Source organism: Entelurus aequoreus, linkage group LG15 (genome assembly GCF_033978785.1).
Source record: "Entelurus aequoreus isolate RoL-2023_Sb linkage group LG15, RoL_Eaeq_v1.1, whole genome shotgun sequence".
In the NCBI taxonomy this organism is placed as follows: domain Eukaryota; kingdom Metazoa; phylum Chordata; class Actinopteri; order Syngnathiformes; family Syngnathidae; genus Entelurus; species Entelurus aequoreus.
Window position 1 is genome coordinate 25,160,454 of NC_084745.1, and position 20,183 is coordinate 25,180,636.

Here is a 20,183-nt window from a genome sequence, read left to right on the forward strand (position 1 = left end):
ACAAAGAATTGCTATTACGACATCCAGTGGACACATTTAGAACAGCAGTTTATTTAATTAAAAAATTTCGGCTCATTTTTGTACTTAGCAAAATCTGTCCGCGGTCCGGATAAAACCTGTCCACGGGCCTTACGTTTGACACCACTGGATTAGGCAAATAGATCAAACAATGTACTAGTATGATCCAGTTTAAGAAACTGTTCAAACTAAAAGTGTTTACAAAGTTCAAAGAAGAACAATTATGATACATGTCTTGAACTTGTTGAAAATGATATAACTTTAATTTCATTTATTTGGGTGAATCATAGCTGACTTAGCTGTGTGTGAAGAGAATGGTGTACAAATTGAGAACAGAAAGTGAATGTATGTGTTAGTAACTACTGTGAAGTAGAAAGGGGGTAGGATTGAATGAGATGTGCTTCTTCCTACTCCTTTTCAGACATGTTGTAAGGGAAAAAAGAAAAAAGAAAATGTGTATAATATCTAACGTATCGTATTGAAACTTTATACATGTTCAAAATAAACGTAACCTTAAAGGCCTACTGAAATGATTTTTTTTATTTAAACGGATATAGCAGATCCATTCTATGTGTCATACTTGATAATTTTGCGATATTGCCATATTTTTGCTGAAAGGATTTAGTATAGAACAACGACGATAAAGTTTGCAACTTTTGGTCGCTGATAAAAAAAGCCTTGCCTATACCGGAAGTAGCGTGACGTCACAGGAGGTAGGATTCCTCACAATTCCCCGTTGTTTACAATGGAGCGAGAGAGATTCGGACCGAGAAAGCGACGATTACCCCATTAATTTGAGCGAAGATGAAAGATTCGTGGATGAGGAACGTTAGAGTGAAGAACGAGAGGCAGTGCAGGGTGTATCCTTTTTTGCTCTGACCGTAACTTAGGTACAAGGTCTCATTGGATTCCACACACTATCCTTTTTCTATTGTGGATTACGGATTTGTATTTTAAACCACCTCGGATACTATATCCTCTTGAAAATGAGAGTCGAGAACGTGAAATGGACATTCACAGTGACTTTTATCTCCACGACAATACATCAGCGAAGCTCTTTAGCTACTGAGCTAACAAGATAGCATCTGGCTCCAATGCAGATAGAAACAAAATAAATAAATCCCTGACTGGAAGGATAGACAGAAGATCAACAATACTATTAAACCATGTACATGTAACTACACGGTTAATAATTCTCAGCCTGGCAAAGCTTAACAATGCTGTTGCTAACGACGCTGAAGCTAACTTAGCAACTTAGCAACCGGACCTCACAGAGCTATGATAAAAACATTAGCGCTCCACCTACGGCAACCAGCCCTCATCTGCTCATCAACACCCGTGCTCACCTGCGTTCCAGCGATCGACGGCGCGACGAAGGACTTCACCTGATCACAGATGCGTTGGCGGCTAGCATCGGCCTGCGCGTCTGCTATCCAAGTAAGTAGTCCTTGTTGTGTTGCTACAGCCAGCCGCTAATACACCGATCCCACCTACAACTTTCTTCTTTGCAATCTCCATTGTTCATTAAACAAATTGCAAAAGATTCACCAACACAGATGTCCAGAATACTGTGGAATTGTTCGATGAAAACAGCAGTTTGTATGGTGACACATTTGGTACGAATACTTCCGTTGCCGTCGTGACGTCACGCTTATACGCATCATCCAAAGACGTTTCCAACCGGAAGTTTAGCGAGAAATTTAAAATTGCACTTTATAAGTTAACCCGGCCGTATTGGCATGTGTTGCAATGTTAAGATTTCATCATTGATATATAAACTATCAGACTGCGTGGTCGGTAGTAGTGGGTTTCAGTAGGCCTTTAACCTTAACCTTCACTTGGAAAAGTTCCAAGAACCGGCTCGTAGAGTCTGATTGTTTGTATCACTCAGCAACACTTGCAGTACAAGAGTTCTATAAACTATTCCCTCAGTAGAGACAATACACAATAATTATGGAAAGAGCATACTTTTTGATGCATTGGGGTACAGTCGTGCATTCTGGATATTTAGGCCTGCTCCATATCAAAGCTGTGCAATTTAACACATATGGAAATTTTTAAAACATTGTCTGCAAAAATAAAGGAGTGAGAATAAAACACTTCATAAGTGATTATAACGACATCTTGCACGTATTCACAGGCTCATTGTGTGTTGTCACCGACAATCAGCGCGCTGTTTGATCCCAGCAGTGGGACAATCTGCAATGACAGCCTGTGGAAGGAGTTATCAGTGGGACACTCAGCAGGCGTTTGCTGTTTAATAGTGTTGCTTATGCAAGGGAGGGGAGAAAGTAAACTAAATTTAGATGCACTCGGTTTTGTTTTGCTAAGAAATCTTCTCTGTGTTCATTTCAGTGCATGTGATGTGAATGAAAACATTTGAACCACTCGTTTTAATCACATAGTGTTTTTACTGCTTGAACTCACTCGGATTTGTTTTGGACAGCCGCTCATTTCGTTTGGGGTTCAAACCTTTTCGATTTTTAAATATAGGATTCTTGCATCCAATTATCAGCATCCTTTATATTCCTCACCTTGAGCATAGCTATTTGCAATTCACTCACTCTGCACCTAATTACTTCTTGCTCCTGCCAAGGGACTTCATGTGTAATAGATGATGTTGGTTTTAGCTCTCCCCAAGGAAAACCGCCCCTAATTTTGTCTCTTGAGGGGCCCAGCTCGCCTAAATGGAAAAAGTTCAGGGCGTATTCATTTGTTTCTGCACTCTCATAACTTGCAGATGCGTTCAACTCCTTAAAGAAAATGTTGTTCTTTGGATCGTGTTTCAGAACCCAGGTTTGTGTGCAGGATGTATTTTTACCTCCAGCAAGGAGGCGTTTGGTTGTGGAATTTGTCACACTTTTATGTTTGCTACTTGCCAAGATTTTGAATGTTATTTCTAGAGAAATCCCTAGTTTTAAGATGCATTTTTTTTTATCATTGATTTGACATTTTGAAAATTGGCCCTTAAAGGCCTACTGAAATGATTTTTTTTTATTTAAACGGGGATAGCAGATCTATTCTATGTGTCATACTTGATCATTTTGCGATATTGCCATATTTTTGCTGAAAGGATTTAGTATAGAACAACGACAATAAAGATTGCAACTTTTGGTATCTGATAAAAAAAAGGCTTGCACCTACCGGAAGTAGCGTGACGTAGTCAGTTGAACATATACGCAAAGTTCCCTATTGTTTACAATGATGGCCGCATGAAGTGAGAGAGATTCGGACCGAGAAAGCGACAATTTCCCCATTAATTTGAGCGAGGATGAAAGATTTGTGGATGAGTAAAGTGCAAGTGAAGGACTAGTGGGGAGTTGTAGCTATTCAGATAGGGAAGATGCTGTGAGAGCCGGGGGTGACCTGATATTCAGCTGGGAATGACTACAACAGTAAATAAACACAAGACATATATATACTCTATTAGCCACAACACAACCAGGCTTATATTTAATATGCCACAAATTAATCCTGCATAATAACACCTGCGTGTTTGTTATGCTAGCTCCTAGCTCCTCTGCTAGCTCCTAGCTCCATAGAACACGCCAATACAATTCAAACACCTGATCAACACACACAATCACTCAGCCCAAAAGACCGTTCACCTAACCCAAGGTTCATAAAGCTTATATATTTTTAAAAAGTTACGTACGTGACGCGCACGTACGGTACGGTACGTGTTATGCTAGCTCCTAGCGCCTCTGCTAGCTCCTAGCTCCATAGAACACGCCAATACAATTCAAACACATGATCAACACACACAATCACTCAGCCCAAAAGACCGTTCACCTAACCCAAGGTTCATAAAGCTTATATATTTTAAAAAAGTTACGTACATACGCAAAAAAAAGCCAAAGCTGCATACTCACAGTAGCACGTCTGCGTCTTTGTCATCCAAATCAAAGTAATCCTGGTAAGAGTCTGTGTTGTCCCAGTTCTCTACAGGCGTCTGTGTATCCAAGTCAAAAGTCCTCCTGGTTAGAGTCTCTGTTATCCGAGTTCTTCCATCTTGACTGCATCTTTCGGGAATGTAAACAAAGAAGCGCCGGCTGTGTACTGTTGTGGCTGACTACGTTCGAAAAATACGTCCATTTCGCACCGACAACTTTCTTCTTTGCTTGCTCGGCTTCCTTCTCCATAATGCAATGAACATGATTGAAACAGATTCACGAACACAGATGTCCAGAATACTGTGGAATTATGAAATGAAAACAGAGCTTTTTCGTATTGGCTTCAATGTGGAAGGCATACCCGTGTTCGCCGGTCTACGTCACGCGCATACGTCATCCTCAGAGGCGTTTCGAACCGGAAGTTTAGCGGCAAATTTAAAATGTCACTTTATAAGTTAACCCGGCCGTATTGGCATGTGTTATAATGTTAAGATTTCATCATTGATATATAAACTATCAGACTGCGTGGTCGGTAGTAGTGGGTTTCAGTAGGCCTTTAAAGTCCCATATCAAAGCATTTTTCAACAGTACAGTAGTACCTCAATTTACAAGCTTAATTGGTGAATGACAGAGCTCTTAACTCAAAACACTTGTATCTCAAATCAACGTACCCTACTGAAATGATTTGAAATCAATTGAATTGGTCCTTAGCCCCCAATTTTAGCACAATTTTAACACAAAACAAGATTTTTTATAAGAAAAAACACATCTAGAATGTCGTGACCGGTTTATACCAGTCTTGCCCGGTTTTGTTCTTATTTTCAGAGGTTTTGTATTTAGTATGTTGCTAGTACTCCTAAGCCTCCTTTGTTTACGTTTCCTGTTGCTAGGAGTACTTAGCGCTCCACACCAGATTAATTTTTTTTAATTAGCATTTCATTTTTAATTAGTCATTTCCCTTTATATACCGTGTCACTAGACCATGTTTGTGGTTCCATTGTTCGCTACACACAACAGGTAAGTTAGCGCCAAGCTACACAAAGATAGCGTTCCCTTGTTTTGCTTTTTGGTTTGTCATTGCTATCTGCTATGCTAAGTAAGCCTCGAGCTTCATGTGCTCTATTTTAGCGACACGGTTTCTTTTGTATTTTTGTTTTCGTCATTGGAATTAGCGCATCATTCTTACCTGCATATTGCTTCCTGCCATCCTTTGCATATTTGAGAGACAAGACTCGCAACAATGCGCCCTCAACATAACATAGATAAGAAATGTTGTATAAAAACAATACGTTGAGTAATATAAACAGCTACAATAGTTTTATGAAGTCATGTAATTATAATGTACAGTATTTAACTTAGAGTGGAATTCCACAGTATCCTCTACAACTGTATCTCCCCCAAACACACAATCTGCAGCATCTCCATATTTTTATGGATAAATGTCTGCAGACTGGCAGTCCAAGCTCAAACTGCTTCATCAAAGCGACTACACGCTGTCATGTTTTTGATTATGTATTTCTTTAATTCAATGAACATCCATTTCTCCTAAGTCTTTCGCACTCACTTTCTTCTTCGCCTGCTTGGAAAAACATGTTCATTTTTTTGCTATATGCTAGCGAGTAAGGCGGAACCCCCGAGGTTCACTGTGGCATTAGCTGTGCCAAATAATGGCGGGGATGCCTGTAATTCTAATTGTTGCTTGCAACTTTAAGCATACCAATTAGCCGAGAGATAGCTCTTGTCTCAAAAGGCTCTTAGGTTGAGGTACTACTGTATTCAGTAAGTTTTAGAGGCCTCACAATAGTGTTTTTAAATGTTTACAATCTTGAGTTGATGCTGGAATTTAGACAGTTTAAGAGTGTGCACCGATTGTGTGTCCTTTTGCACTTACTTTTCAGATGTGCTGAATAAAATGCTGAATAGTGCTCTTAAAACGGTAATGAGTGTTAATTGCGCATCTTCTCCCAGTATTGTGGGCATATATTCTGCATATTAATGAAGACAGAGACGCAAAAAGGATTGCACGCCTTATTGTGCCCACTTAACGGGATGGGGATTGATACGATTCTTCCGGTTCCGAGTCCACTTTCGATTCTACTTAGCATTTCGGTTCTTTATCGATTCTCTTATCAATTCTTATTTTCAAAAAAAGAAAACCAAATGGTGGATTAGCATCATTTTTTTTTTAGGAGAGAGGTAACATGACCTTACACAGCCAACAGTGAGGTCTTAACAGGCACATACATACGTAGTAGGGTTGTACGGTATACGGTATTAGTATAGTACCGCGATACTAATGAATCATATTCGGTACTATACCGCCTCTGAAAAGTACCGGTCCACCACTTCCCCGTCTTTGCCACGTCATGACATTGCTGGTTTACGAGCAGACGAGCATGTTCGGCAGCGCACAATCAAGGAGTACTTACAAACAGACAATGTGTGTAGACAGAAAAGGGAGAACGGGCACATTTTGGCTTAAAAACTGACGATAAAGGTGAAGTTATAACACTGAAACACCCTCAGGAAGAGATGCTTTAAGACATGGCTAGCTAGCTAGTGGCTAAAGTCCATCCCATCCAACATATGCAGTGTTTTAGCTACTTCTAAATTACTAATCCTTGCCTCCATGGCGACAAATAAAGCACGTTTCTTACAAATATCATCCCTGCAGGACGTAGCACGGATGATTTATGTGCACACCGTAGCTGACCGGCATCAAAATGTAAACAAACGCCATTGGTGGATCTACACCTGACATCCATTGTAATGATACCAAGTACAGGAGTGTATGGTCGATACTATCTTTTAGCATCACAAAATCTTTTTTCGTTTTTAAAAAATGTATATTATGTTTATAAACTCCGGAAATATGTCCCTGGACACATGAGGACTTTGAATATGACCAATGTATGACACTGTAACTACTTGGTATCGGATTGATACCCAAATTTGTGGAATCATCTAAAACTAATGTAAAGCATCCAAACAACAGAAGAATAAGTGATTATTACATTTTAACAGAAGTGTAGATAGAACATGTGAAAAGAGAAAGTAAGCAGATATTAACAGTAAATTATACAGTAGGTTAATAATCCATTTTATACCACTTGTCTTTAATAATGTTGACAAAATAATAGAATGGAAAATGACACCTTATGTTATGACATATGTCAGTAGACTAATTAGGAGCCTTTGTTTGCCTACTTACTACTAAAAGACAAGTTGTCTAGTATGTTCACTATATAATTTTTAAGGACTAAATTGTTCTTCCATTGCAATAAGAAACATATGTTTAATGTACTGTAAGATTTTTTTGTTAAAATAAAGACAATAATGCAATTTTTTTGTGGTCCCCTTTACTTAGAAAAGTACCGAAAAGTATCGAAATATTGGTATCGGGACAACACTAGTATAGCAAAAAAAAAAGGTACTTTTTTGAAAATAAATAAATAAGAAATAAATATTCTCCTGTAGAATTTAAAAAAATAAATCCTGTGGAAATTACCCAAGAATAACATGTGATATTAACCCAATACATGCAAATTGAGATGTCAAGCCTTCTTTTGATATAATTTTGATTATGGCTTACAACTTATGAAAACCTTAAAATGAAAACACTCTAAGCCATGATCATCAAAATCATAATAAATAAAGTCTTGATTTATTTTACTTTTCATGTAATGAATTAATATCACATTTTAGTTTCACATTTGAAGTTGAATTGTTGACATACATAAATCTTTACATGTTTATTTTTTTGAGTTTCACCTGTATAATATAATGACACCGTTGGAGTATTTATTGACTTATGTAAAGCTTTTGACACAATCGATCATTCCTTACTTCTGCAAAAATTGGAAAACTATGGCATAAGAGGTGTTTCACAACAGTGGTTAAGGAGTTATTTAAGTAATAGATCTCAATATGTGGAAATTAATCAGACTAAATCACAGCCAATAAGAGTAACTTGTGGGGTTCCACAAGGCTCGGTATTGGGACCTAAGCTATTTATACTCTATTTAAATGATATTTGTTCAGTATCTAATAAATTTAAATGTATTATGTTTGCAGATGATACAAATGTATATGGTTCAGGAGAAGACTTGAAGGAAGTCTTGAGGATAATAGAGGTTGAGTTGATTCAGCTAAAAAAATGGTTTGATATTAATAAGTTATCATTCAATTATGAGAACTAAATTTATGGTGTTTAGTGGTGCAAGGACAAATTGTGAAGCAAAATTAAAATTAAATCTAGTGGAAATTGATAGAGTATATGAAACTAAATTCTTGGGAATAATAATTGATCATAAATTATGTTGGAAATCGCATATTGAATATACAAAGGGAAAAATATCCAAATCCATTGCTATTCTTTATAAAGTAAGACACATGCTGAATAAAAAATGTCTGCATATGTTATATTCTTTTATTTTTTCATATTCAACATATTGTGTTGAAGTTTGGGGAAATGTTTATAGAACAAACATAGACCCAATAATTAAACTTCAAAAAAGGGTCATTAGAATAATACACAAAGCGTGCTACTATGAACATACCAATCCATTATTTGTAAGTTCTATTGTGTTAAAATGTTCAGATATTGTGTTTTTAAAAACAATGGAAATTATGTTTCGAGTAAAGAACAACAGCCTTCCAGCTTGTATTCTTAAATTATTTCAATTAAGAGGAGAAAACTATAATTTACGGGGGGTATTGATTTTTGAAATAGGTAAAGTAAGAACGAATATAAAATACAAATGTATTTCAGTTTTAGGAGTTAAATGATGGAACAAGCTCAGTGATGAGTTGAAGACATGTAGTTTAGTGTTAAAGTTTAAGAAAACCTTGAAAGGTGAAATAATTGAAAATGATAAAATATAGTAACAATTACTTTCATCCCATTGATTTTTTTTTTTTAACGTTGATGTTCCAGGCAATCTTATTTTCAGTGGAGGTATAGGATAGGCAAATATAAGCTTTGGCTTCAGCCTATTCCTTTCTTGGTCATTCTTTTTATTTTATTTTATTTTTGTGTGTAAATGTGTATGATTGTTAAATATGTATAATCTGTACTGTTAAACTGGTCACACAAAATGGTTAATGGTTGATGGTTGATTATATGACCGAAATAAATGTATTTCATTCATTCATTCATTCATGATAATCTTGTTGGAGGAAAACAGGCAACTTTTCTCTGACTACAATTGAACATTCACCTATTGAAAAAAGGAGCGTCTACTGTGGAAAATGGTTGCAAGCTTTTGACCACAAACTTGGTCGCTGCTCTGTGACATTCGTCGAGCGGCAGATGTGAACTGGAGTACTGCCCGCCTCAGAGCCAGTCCGAATCTGTCTCTCGTGAGACTCAACTAAATTAGAAGGCAGTCTTTTTTTTTTACAAATAATTGCGCTAACTTTATAGACTTGTGTTTTGTTAGTACCTGTTGTAATTACGGCAGATGACTGCTTCCGCCTGGTATGGGGTCAGTCCGGTTCAAAAAACGGAACAATGATTTATAGTTACAGCATTCTGTATGTTCAAATGTTTCAGCATATTACTCGCATGTCCTCTTGATGAAATAGCTGCCTTGCAATTATTACAAGTCGCGCTGTTCAGTTCAGTTCCAGTTTATTTTGAACATGCATACGATACAATGTAACGCATCACACAATTCCAGTTGTTTCATTACAGCACGTCCGAAAAGGAGAAGGAAGAAGCAGAGCTTATTTAATCCTACCCCTTTTCATACTATAGCAATTTTATCCAATTTCCTTGTTCTCTGTAACAGAACAGTGAACAAATAAATAATATACCATAGTAAGCATACAAATATTAACTACATAAATAATCTTTGTCTCAATAAAAAAGGGGGAAAAAAGGGTTCAAGATGTTCATCATAATTCTTGTTCTGTGTACTTTGTGAACACTTGTAGTTTGAACAGTCTCTTAAATTGAATTGGTGCTTTGTTTGTTTGATTTCTTTGGTTAATCCGTTCCATAATTTAGTTTCACATACTGCTATACTAAAAGTTGTAAGTGTTGTACGAGCATACAGATGTTTTAAATGAGATTTTCCTCCAAGGTTATATTTCTCCTCCGCTTTGATAAAGACTTTGGAGCCTTTCTGCCGCCACGGGCGCCATGTTGCTGTCTGACGTCACTACGCACGTTGCGTAATGACGCCATCCCTCCCGCCGGAATCGATAAGGGAATCGTTTGAAAAAATGATACACTGATAATGATACAAAAAATTGATACACTGGGAACCGGTTCCGAACAAGAACCGGTTTTCGATTCCCATCCCTACACTTAACAGACGCAATGCACTTTGCACAAGTTTAGTATATCAACTTTGCGTGTACTATCAAGTTTGCACATGTTTTAATACACGCAAACCTTTAGGCCCTGAATGTTATTCACACAGCAGTTGTCTACTGTTTGACTGAATCACTGCACAGCATGAATGCCTTTCTTAAAAGCTCCCTTCCATCCTCTCGCTCCTAGATTACGGCACCATCAGAAAAGTGCTCTCCCCACTCAATCAGTCCACAGGGAGCTGCCTTTTGGAAGAGATCGAACTGTTCCCGCCCAGGAAGAGGCAGCCCATCCGGAGCCTGCTGATCCTGCACAGCCGAAGCGAGCTCTACGTGGGAGTACGAGACCAGGTCATCAAGATCCCCCTGAAGAGGTGTAGCTACCACAAGAGCAGAGAGTGAGTATACACGCAAGCAAACACTATTAATCTCAATGGAAAGTGTCCAAAGCAAATTTAAAGCTCTCTCTTCCGTAAGGTACTTTTTATCTTGTCTAGGGGGCTTTAGTTCAGACTTTAAGAGTATATATATACGGACGTCTTTTTTTGGAGGTGCCCATGGCAGCCCCCTCATTGTCACGCATACGCTTCTGCTGCTGGAGCTGTGTGTGGCCGTATCAAATGTCGTTGTCAAGCTGGCAGTCCGTCAAGTGTAAAACCTGAGACAGAGGCTGGGGTGTAAGGACTCAACACGAGGGCGGGATCCCATCCATCATCGCACACGGGAAGAATCACAACAGCATTCCTTCAGGTCTCTTTCAATGGGGAGAAACTGCAGGCTCATATCATGGCTGTGGCTTTGTGATATTTACTGATGGTGCTTTGTCACCCTTTGGTTGCAGTATTTCTCACTGTCCCTTTGCTTAATCTTTCATTTCCAACCCCTTCAGCCCTATCCAAAACCATGCATTTTCTCGTTCTTTGGGTTGCATTTTTAATGTCGGCATGTTCCTCATTGTTATGGAAACCCCCAGAACCTGGACTATATTTCACTGGGCCTGTCAGTGCTGCTTGACGTCACCAAGAGACTCATATCTGTAAGAAAAGACCCGTCAGGCTTTTCACTGCTTACAATAAAGCAGACGCAAAAGCTACAATGGATTTGTTGGGAGATATTCTCAACAAACACAAGTATTAAGACACAAATCCTGTTACACCGTGACTGAAAGCTCAAAGCCAAGTCCATAAATGCATGCCTGAAAATGTTTGTTGTGCGAAAAATGACTTGGGATGCAATAGAACGCAAATAGTGAGCCAGGACATCTAAATTCAATGACCTCTGACTTCACCAATATTCTTTCAAGATGAAAAATACATCAAAAAGTATCACTAATATATTCATACTATTGCTAAAAAGAGGGACTGACTTGCTCCCTTCTTGAACAGGGTTAATCAAAGAAAAGTTTGTATATTGAAGGAAATTTCTCCAGACGAAACAATGAATAATGGGTTCCAGCCTTAACAAAAGTCTGCATTTTAGTAAAGGTTTTGTACACTTTGATTACAAAATAAAGTGCTATACAGTACTGTATGTCAAACAAACATAACAAAGGGGTGATGAATCAAGGTTGTATTTAATAACAAAGCCAAAACAACAACAACTAACTGAACTGTCCTCATTTGTAGTCGCCTTGCCGACACGCACACACAGACTGTCACTAGCCCTGTAGTGCACTCACAAATTCTAATCTTAAAACTTCTTACCTTCAACAGCCAGGTCGCTACAATTATTAGGAGTAAAAATCCACTTTACTTTGTCACTGTAGGAAGAGGATTCATATGGCCCCATTCCTCGCGGTTTACCTGACATGAAACATGACGAATTGGGGGAGTGCACTATCTATTTTTGTTGCCAGACGGCAGTAGAGTGTTGAATATCCTAATATGCGTTTTGTGGCAATGCTATGGCTACGTCCTGAATGTTTAAAACCACACATGGCTTGTCCATTGCTTTTGGTGCGTACAAGTTGTCCTGGGAAGTCGAAATTTCCGAGTTCCAAATTCGGAATTTGAACTGGAACGCCCCTCGAGGTCGGATTTCACAGCATTCACCCCCGAGTTTGTTTCAAAGATGGCTGCTTTGGCTGTAAACAATGATATCCGCATCTATAATTATTATACTATTATTAAGACTTCTGATTAGTTTATATCGCAGTAAATCAGCGATATACAATGTATTGTTGTACGTTTATATACACTGTAAAAAAAAAATCTGTAAAAAAACGGTCATCTACTGGCAGCTGCGGCTGCCAAACGAAAACCATAAAATTAAAGTAAAACATTGTAAACCAAATAATGATCAAAAACATTATATTTACAGAAATTTTCATGAAACGTTTTGTGGAAAAATATAATTTTACAGATTTTTACTAAATTATTCAAATCAACCACCTTTAATAAAGTGACGATGCAAACAGTTCTGCAGAAAAATACCTTTATTCTACAGAGTTGTTCCAAATTATTACAATCAACACCTTTAATGAAGTGACAATGCTGGCAGTTCCACAGAAAAATACCATTATTTTACAGATTTTTTCTGAATTGTTAAGATCAACCACCTTTAATAAAGTGACGATGCAAACAGTTCTGCAGAAAAATACCTTTATTCTACAGCATGGGTGTCAAATTTGGCCCGCCGTGTAATTTCACTTGGCCCTTGAGGCGATATCAAATTAACACTAAAGCTGGCCCGCCAACTATATATTGCGGCGGTGCCACGGTAACACCGCATTCACCGCTAATTCTAATACTTGTCAACCCTCCCGGGAGTCTTCCATACTTCAGCGCCCCTCCCGAAAATCATCAGGTCTGCTTTTCATCCAGTCCAACGAGTGCTGGCCCAGTCACATTACATGTGCAGCTTCTGTGCGCATACACAAGTGAATGCAACGCATACTTCATCTTCAGCGATACAGGTTACACTGACGGTAGCCGAATAAATTTTTTTTAACATGGTAAAAATATACGCCACACTGTAAATCCACACCAAACAAGAATGACAAACACATTTCGGGAGAACATCCGCACGGTAACACAATATAAACACAACAGAACAAATACCCAGAATCCTTTGCAGCACTAACTCTTCCGGGACGCTACAAGGTGTGTGTGGGGTGGGGGGCGGGGTTTGGTGGTAGCGGGGGTGTATTTTGTATCGATGCGGTCGGCGGCTAGCGTCGGATAGCGCGTCTGCTATCCAAGTCAAAGTCCTCCTGGTTGTGTTGCTGCAGCCAGCCGCTAATACACCGATCCCACCTACAGCTTTCTTCGTTGCAGTCTCCATTGTTCAATAAACAAATTGCAAAAGATTCACCAACACAGATGTCCAAAATACTGTGGAATTTTTCGATGAAAACAGCGCTGTTTGTATTGAGATACAATGTGTCCGAATACTTCCGTTTCAACCATCGACGTCACACGCAAATGTCATCATATCTAGACGTTTTCAACCGGAAGTTTCCCGGGAAATTTAAAATTGCACTTTATAAGTTAACCCGGCCGTATTGGCATGTGTTGCAATGTTAAGATTTCATCATTGATATATAAACTATCAGACTGCGTGGTCGGTAGTAGTGGGTTTCAGTAGGCCTTTAACTATGTATATATATTTCCGAATTGGTTCAACCGCCACCCGCCCGAATCTATTTAAAATCTATTTTTTTCGTCATGTCACCCGCCCGACCCGCGGTTGTGTCCGCAAACCGCGCATCTCTAATGGACATACACTTTTATATAACAAGCTACATATTTAATGAAAGATAATTACTGTAATTTTACATGAATTTGAAAGTAATTTAAGAAAACAGAAAATGCTATGTATAATTAATTTGGTATTTTTCTGTAAAAAAAAATAGAAATATACATAGTTTGTCATTACTTGCATATTACTTAAAATAACAGGCGGATTGTTTATTTACAGATAATGTCTTCAATTCTACAGTTTTATAAACTATTTTAAAAAAATACAAAAATTACAGTAGAAATTTAGAGTAAATTAACCATAAAAATAGGATTTTTTTTTTACAGTGTATGGTAACGTCACTCTAACGTAAACTAGATTTATTTCTACTCCAACGTTTCACCATCTCTTCATGCTTGCTTCTATAACCAGCAGTTAATTCTCCGTATACTCGGCTTCAAAAAGATAAGGTTGTGAATTTTCATTTGTCCAAAGAAAGTCATCACAAAGTTTATCACAAAGTCTGCCACGATTAGAACACATGCGTGTGTTGCCGGAAGGCGGAAGTGCGTTGCTATGGGCACGATAATAAATGCGCCAAGGAAATAAGTTCCGGTAATACTTCAAATGACCAAAATACGTAATATTGTACATATTACATGTGGTTGTGAATGTGTCTGTTACTACATTATATATGGACTTTCAGTGTGTATATAAAACGTTGATGGAGGGTTTTTGAAGGCTACAGCGGTGACTCCCATTAGCCGTATCTTGCATGTTTGGGTTTTTTTGTCTTCAGAATCCTAAAAAAAAAAAGGTGTGTTCTTGTCTCTCATAATAATTGTGAACGATAGGCAAAATTCCCCAAAAAAAGTGCAGTTCCCTTTTATGGCGCCTCTATCCTATGCCTTATATATTTAAACCAGGGGTGTCAAACTCATTTTAGCTCAGGGGCCGCATGGAGGAAAATCTATTCCCAAGTGGGCCACAATGGTAAAATCATGGCATGATAACTTAAAAATAAAGACAACTTCAGGTTGTTTTTTTGGTTTCACTTTGGCCAAAAATAGAACAAGCACATTCTGAAAACATACAAATCACAAATAATCCTCTGGACAAAACACTTCAAATTTGTTGAAAATTCTGAGGAAATTGGTGCAGTTTGAAAAACACAGTGTATCTACAAAGCCAGTATTAAACTCTTAACTCACTGTCTTTCTGGGATTGAACAAAAATCACAACATGTAAACTCTTCTATGTATCATATACCTCCTTTGTCATGTCCACGTATCAATTCAGTGCTAACTCAACAAACCGTAATAAACGGCGGTAAAACTATTCAAAAAGGTTAAGTTCACCTTTCTCGTGTTTGACAGAGACATTTTGGGGCAACGAGGATGCCAAATGATGATGTGTTTGAAGCAGAAGACATAAAACGGCAGGTTTTAAGTTTCATGTGGGTCGAGGAGGAGGAGCCACAGTCCGCCTATACTGTGTACCTCTTGCTTGGCCCTGGTATAAACCGTTTGCTTGCCTAACAGAATTGCTATTGTGACATTCAATGGACACATTTAGAACAGCAGTTTCTTTCGTTCCAAAAAAAAAGCAGCTAATTTTTATACTTCGTAAATTCTTCACGCGGGCCGGATAAAACCTGTTTGCGGGCCTGATCTGGCCCACGGGCCATACCTTTGACAACCCTGATTTAAACCATAACCCCACCCTCAGGCCTACTGGGTGTGATGTCTGGGTCCTAGTGCCCGCTGACACTCACACTTTAACAGAAACGTCATGCTAGCTTAGCCTAGTCGAAAGGGAAAAAACTACTGCTCCCAGCTTTTATAGGCTGTCAGGTAAACAAAAATGATAAGAAAGTAACTTATATTGTGAATTCTTCTCCTCGCCAGAGCATGTGTCGGGGCCAGAGACCCTTACTGTGGTTGGGATCTGCTACTGAAGAAGTGCACCACCTTAGAGGAGAGTGCCAGGATGAGCCAATGGGAGCAGAGCATCACAAAGTGCCCTGTAAGTATCTATTTATGTCTGCGCTCCGTTTCTTCAAAAATTGCATGCCCGTCTTTTATTTTGTTTTAATGCACGTCATTTTCAAGACCAGAGGCCCTGCTCTGCATCCTTGGCTGCAAACATGGCTAGCGGCAAGAAAACACATCGAGCATGCACACGCTGTCACACCGTTCTCGTAGCTGAGAGCCTTCTTGGTAATCAACAGAAGCTGTTGCATGACTTTGTACATTGCTACACTTGGCCCCCAAGCACAGGGAATGAGGGTATTTGGCATAAACATGTATCTATTTTTTAAATCCTTTAACATTAAAATAATCCAATTAAGAGTGTCGTTTTGAGTGTGTTGTTAAAATGATCAGTATGCATGCACAGATGCTGGTCATAATAAAAGGACATGCAGTTGTATTCATGCATAAGCAGATATATCTGCATAAAGCCTAATGGGAATATTATGCTGCCACAAGGTTTCTTTTGACATAACACTGCGGGGGAAATAAAATGAGCCAATCAAAATATGTTTTGCTTGTTTGTAATATTTTACACTACTATTACGTTACATCTGTGATCCAGCAATATCTCATCCAGCCTGTTAATGTTAATGACGTGTCAGGTAATTAATAAGCAATGCAGCCTTGTTATTATTATGAAGTACTGTTACAAGATTGTCACTTTGCATGAAGTATTACTTTACAATAGAATAATTAACACTATCACATTTCAGTGAAAATGTGTCTAATTTTGTACGCGTGTTAAGAAAAAGGTGCATGTCTACATGTTAGATCTTGAGATAGTAGGCGTCTTGTTCATCTCACACTCACACAAAAAGCATCTTTATTCCTTCTATCCACCATGGGAAAAAGTGAGTGATAAAGCTTCAGAAACATGTAAAAATGCATTTCTTTGTGCTAACATTGTGACGATCTGTCACATTCACGTCTTGTTATGTTTCCTTTGTGTTTATTTCCTGTCAGCGCTCTTGTTTTGGTTCCACTTCCTGCATGTCTCCCTGAGCGCTTGTTTCCCTCACTTGTCCCTGATTGGCAGCCTGGCATACCTGGTTGCAGTTGCCAATCAGGCTGCTATTTATGCCTGCCTCGCCCTCCAGTCAGGGCTCGATGATTGTTTCCTGTTGCCCATTTCCGGTTTTCCCTGCATGTGCACTTACCAGTTGCACTATGTCCTATTTGACATTAAAGTCATGTTTTCCTGCGCTGCGCCTGCCATCTCTGCATCTTCGGGTTCAACACCAGCAGTTCCTGACAAATATGAACATTCCCCACAAATACATTTTCTCCCATTTCTGTGCTTCCAGGTGTGTCCATTCGTTGCAATATCATCATCATGTTTCCCATATTTCCACAGGCGTCCCTTTAGGTTACTGTTTATTTTCCTGCCAACACCTGACCAATTCCGGATGTGTCATAGTAGATTTGTACTTATTTTTGGCATCTTTCTTTAGGAAAAAATAAATTTTGAGTTGCAGCCTCGCTAGCCTCAGGCCGTATTTCCCACGTTCCCAGGGCTGGCAGCTTCTCTTTAACGGTTTTATTTCCTCGTTTTTCTTTGCCAACAGGTCCGTAATGTGACAGTTGATGGAGGTTTCGGGGCCTGGTCAGGGTGGTCCACCTGCAGCCATAGCGACGGCGCCAGCGCAGGGTCTTGCTTGTGTCGGACGCGGGCCTGCGATAGCCCCGCCCCTCAGTGTGGCGGTCAGAAGTGTCACGGGATCGGTGTTGAAGTGGCAAACTGTTCCAGGTAAGTGCCATCTGTGATGCGTTTACTGCAATCTGTCAATCTGTCAATCTGCACTGTGGGAAGGAACGATGTTCATTATCGCTTACACACCAATTTGTCAGTTAGTATCACGTGAACCCTTACACGTATTCAGTGCCATTTTTTTTGTCAGCCTGCTCATTAAATAGTGTTTCTTTTGCACCTTTAACTTCTTTAACACATTGACAATACCACTAAGTTAGAGCCTTTTTTAAGACTCGTGTGTGTTTCTCTACAACTTGCTTAATGGTTGTATACTTTATATAAATCAGGGGTCAACAAACAAAAAATTGTATATATTTTTTTAATTATTCTTTTCAAATCTATCCTTTCTAATTCATTTTCTACCACTTGTTACTCTCGGTGTCTCCCATCCGCTCAGACAAATCATATTGTCTAAAAATGCATTTTCCCATCGATAAAGTGACATATATATATATATATATATATATATATATATATATATATACCGTATTTTTCGGACTATAAGTCGCAGTTTTTTTCATAAATTGGCCGGGGGTGCGACTTATACTCAGGAGCGACTTATGTGTGAAATTATTAACACATTACCGTAAAATATCAAATAATATTATTTAGCTCATTCACGTAAGAGACTAGACGTATAAGATTTCATCGGATTTAGCGATTAGGAGTGACAGATTGTTTGGTAAACATATAGCATGTTCTATATGTTATAGTTATTTGAATGACTCTTACCATAATATGTTACATTAACATACCAGGCACGTTCTCAGTTGGTTATTTTATGCGTCATATAACGTACACTTATTCAGCCTGTTGTTCACTATTCTTTATTTATTTTAAATTGCCTTTCAAATGTCTATTCTTGGTGTTGGGTTTTATCAAATACATTTCCCCCAAAAATGTGACTTATACTCCAGTGCGACTTATATATGTTTTTTTCCTTCTTTGTTATGCATTTTCGGCCGGTGCGACTTATACTCCGGAGCTACTTATACTCGGAAAAATGCGGTGCATATATATATATATATATATATATATGTATATATATATATATATATAGTCGAGGTTTCTGTAGTTTACCCGTTATACAGTGCTCAATATTGGGGTAGAGCGGCATATACGTTAGGTCAGGAAAAAACACAGAGGCTATTTCATCCTTACAAGCCTGTTTTGCAGGTTTCCCTGTTTTTCAGAGAAACCTGTGAAACAGGCTTGTAGGGATGAAGTAGCCTCCGTGTTTTTTCCTGACCTAACATGTGTGTGTGTATGTATATATATATATATATATATATATATATATATATATATATATATATATATATATATATATATATATATATATATATATATATATATATATATATATATATATATATATATGGGACCCATTGATGAAATAGCCTCTGTGTTTTTTCCTGACCTAACGTGTGTGTGTGTGTGTGTATATATATATATATATATATATATATATATATATATATATATATATATATATATATATATATATATATATATATATATGTATATATATATATATATATATATATATATATATATATATATATATATATATATATATATATATATATATCCATCCATCCATTTTCTACCGCTTATTCCCTTCGGGGTCGCGGGGGGCGCTGGAGCCTATCTCAGCTACAATCGGGCGGAAGGCGGGGTACACCCTGGACAAGTCGCCACCTCATCGTGGGGCCAACACAGATAGACAGACAACATTCACACTCACATTCACACACTAGGGCCAATTTAGTCTTGCCAATCAGCTTATCCCCAGGTGCATGTCTTTGGAGGTTTCGCCACACCAAGTGTGTGTGTGACAATCATGGGTACTTTTTTATATATACTGTATATATATGAATATACATACACACACACACAGCCCGGCCCATTTTTTAACCCGTTGCGGCCCCCAAGTCAAAAAGTTTGGGGACCCCTGATTTAAATAAAAGCATGAGAAGATGGTAAATGTGTTAAGGTATAAAATTGGCAACTATCTCTCTGCAGGAGATGATATATTTGCATATGTTAGAAAAGGAGACTAGATAGACAAAGCTGATTTGTTGTTCATGCAGCATCTCTCACAGCCTTCTATGTGCGTCTCCATAGAAACGGAGCATGGACTCCCTGGACTTCCTGGTCCCCATGCAGCACCAGTTGCGGCATTGGTTTCCAGGTGCGCCAGCGCTCCTGCAGCAACCCGACGCCCCGCCATGGAGGACGTGTGTGTGTGGGCCAGAACCGCGAGGAGAGGTATTACAATGTGTTTGTTGCGAAACCGCTAAGCTCCAAACTATCTTGCTCAATTTTTAGTGCTTCATATGATATTTTGCTTCAGACGTATTCTTAGTCGCTTCCTGCTCCATCACTGGTAAGAATACAATGGAAAAAATGTACCTACATACTGTGGCTCCTATGTCGCACAGCGTTAGTGCTTGTCTTGAGAGGCGGTGGTACTGGGTTTGAATCCTGTTT

General features: G+C 38.5%; 1 protein-coding gene across 10 annotated transcripts in view; it reads left to right on the forward strand.

The window, feature by feature from the left end:
* The window catches only part of sema5a (sema domain, seven thrombospondin repeats (type 1 and type 1-like), transmembrane domain (TM) and short cytoplasmic domain, (semaphorin) 5A), a 476,735-nt gene that overhangs the window by 330,506 nt on the left and 126,046 nt on the right, over window positions 1–20,183 (forward strand). For all 10 annotated transcript variants that reach the window (XR_009821170.1, XR_009821171.1, XM_062021096.1 and 7 more), the window contains 4 exons: window positions 10,420–10,627; window positions 15,815–15,932; window positions 17,506–17,687; window positions 19,818–19,961. Coding sequence is in view for 8 of the 10 variants with exons in the window: in XM_062021096.1 (XP_061877080.1) it covers window positions 10,420–10,627; window positions 15,815–15,932; window positions 17,506–17,687; window positions 19,818–19,961 (652 nt within the window). In the remaining 2 variants the exon portion in view is untranslated. The remainder of the gene's footprint in view (window positions 1–10,419; window positions 10,628–15,814; window positions 15,933–17,505; window positions 17,688–19,817; window positions 19,962–20,183) is intronic.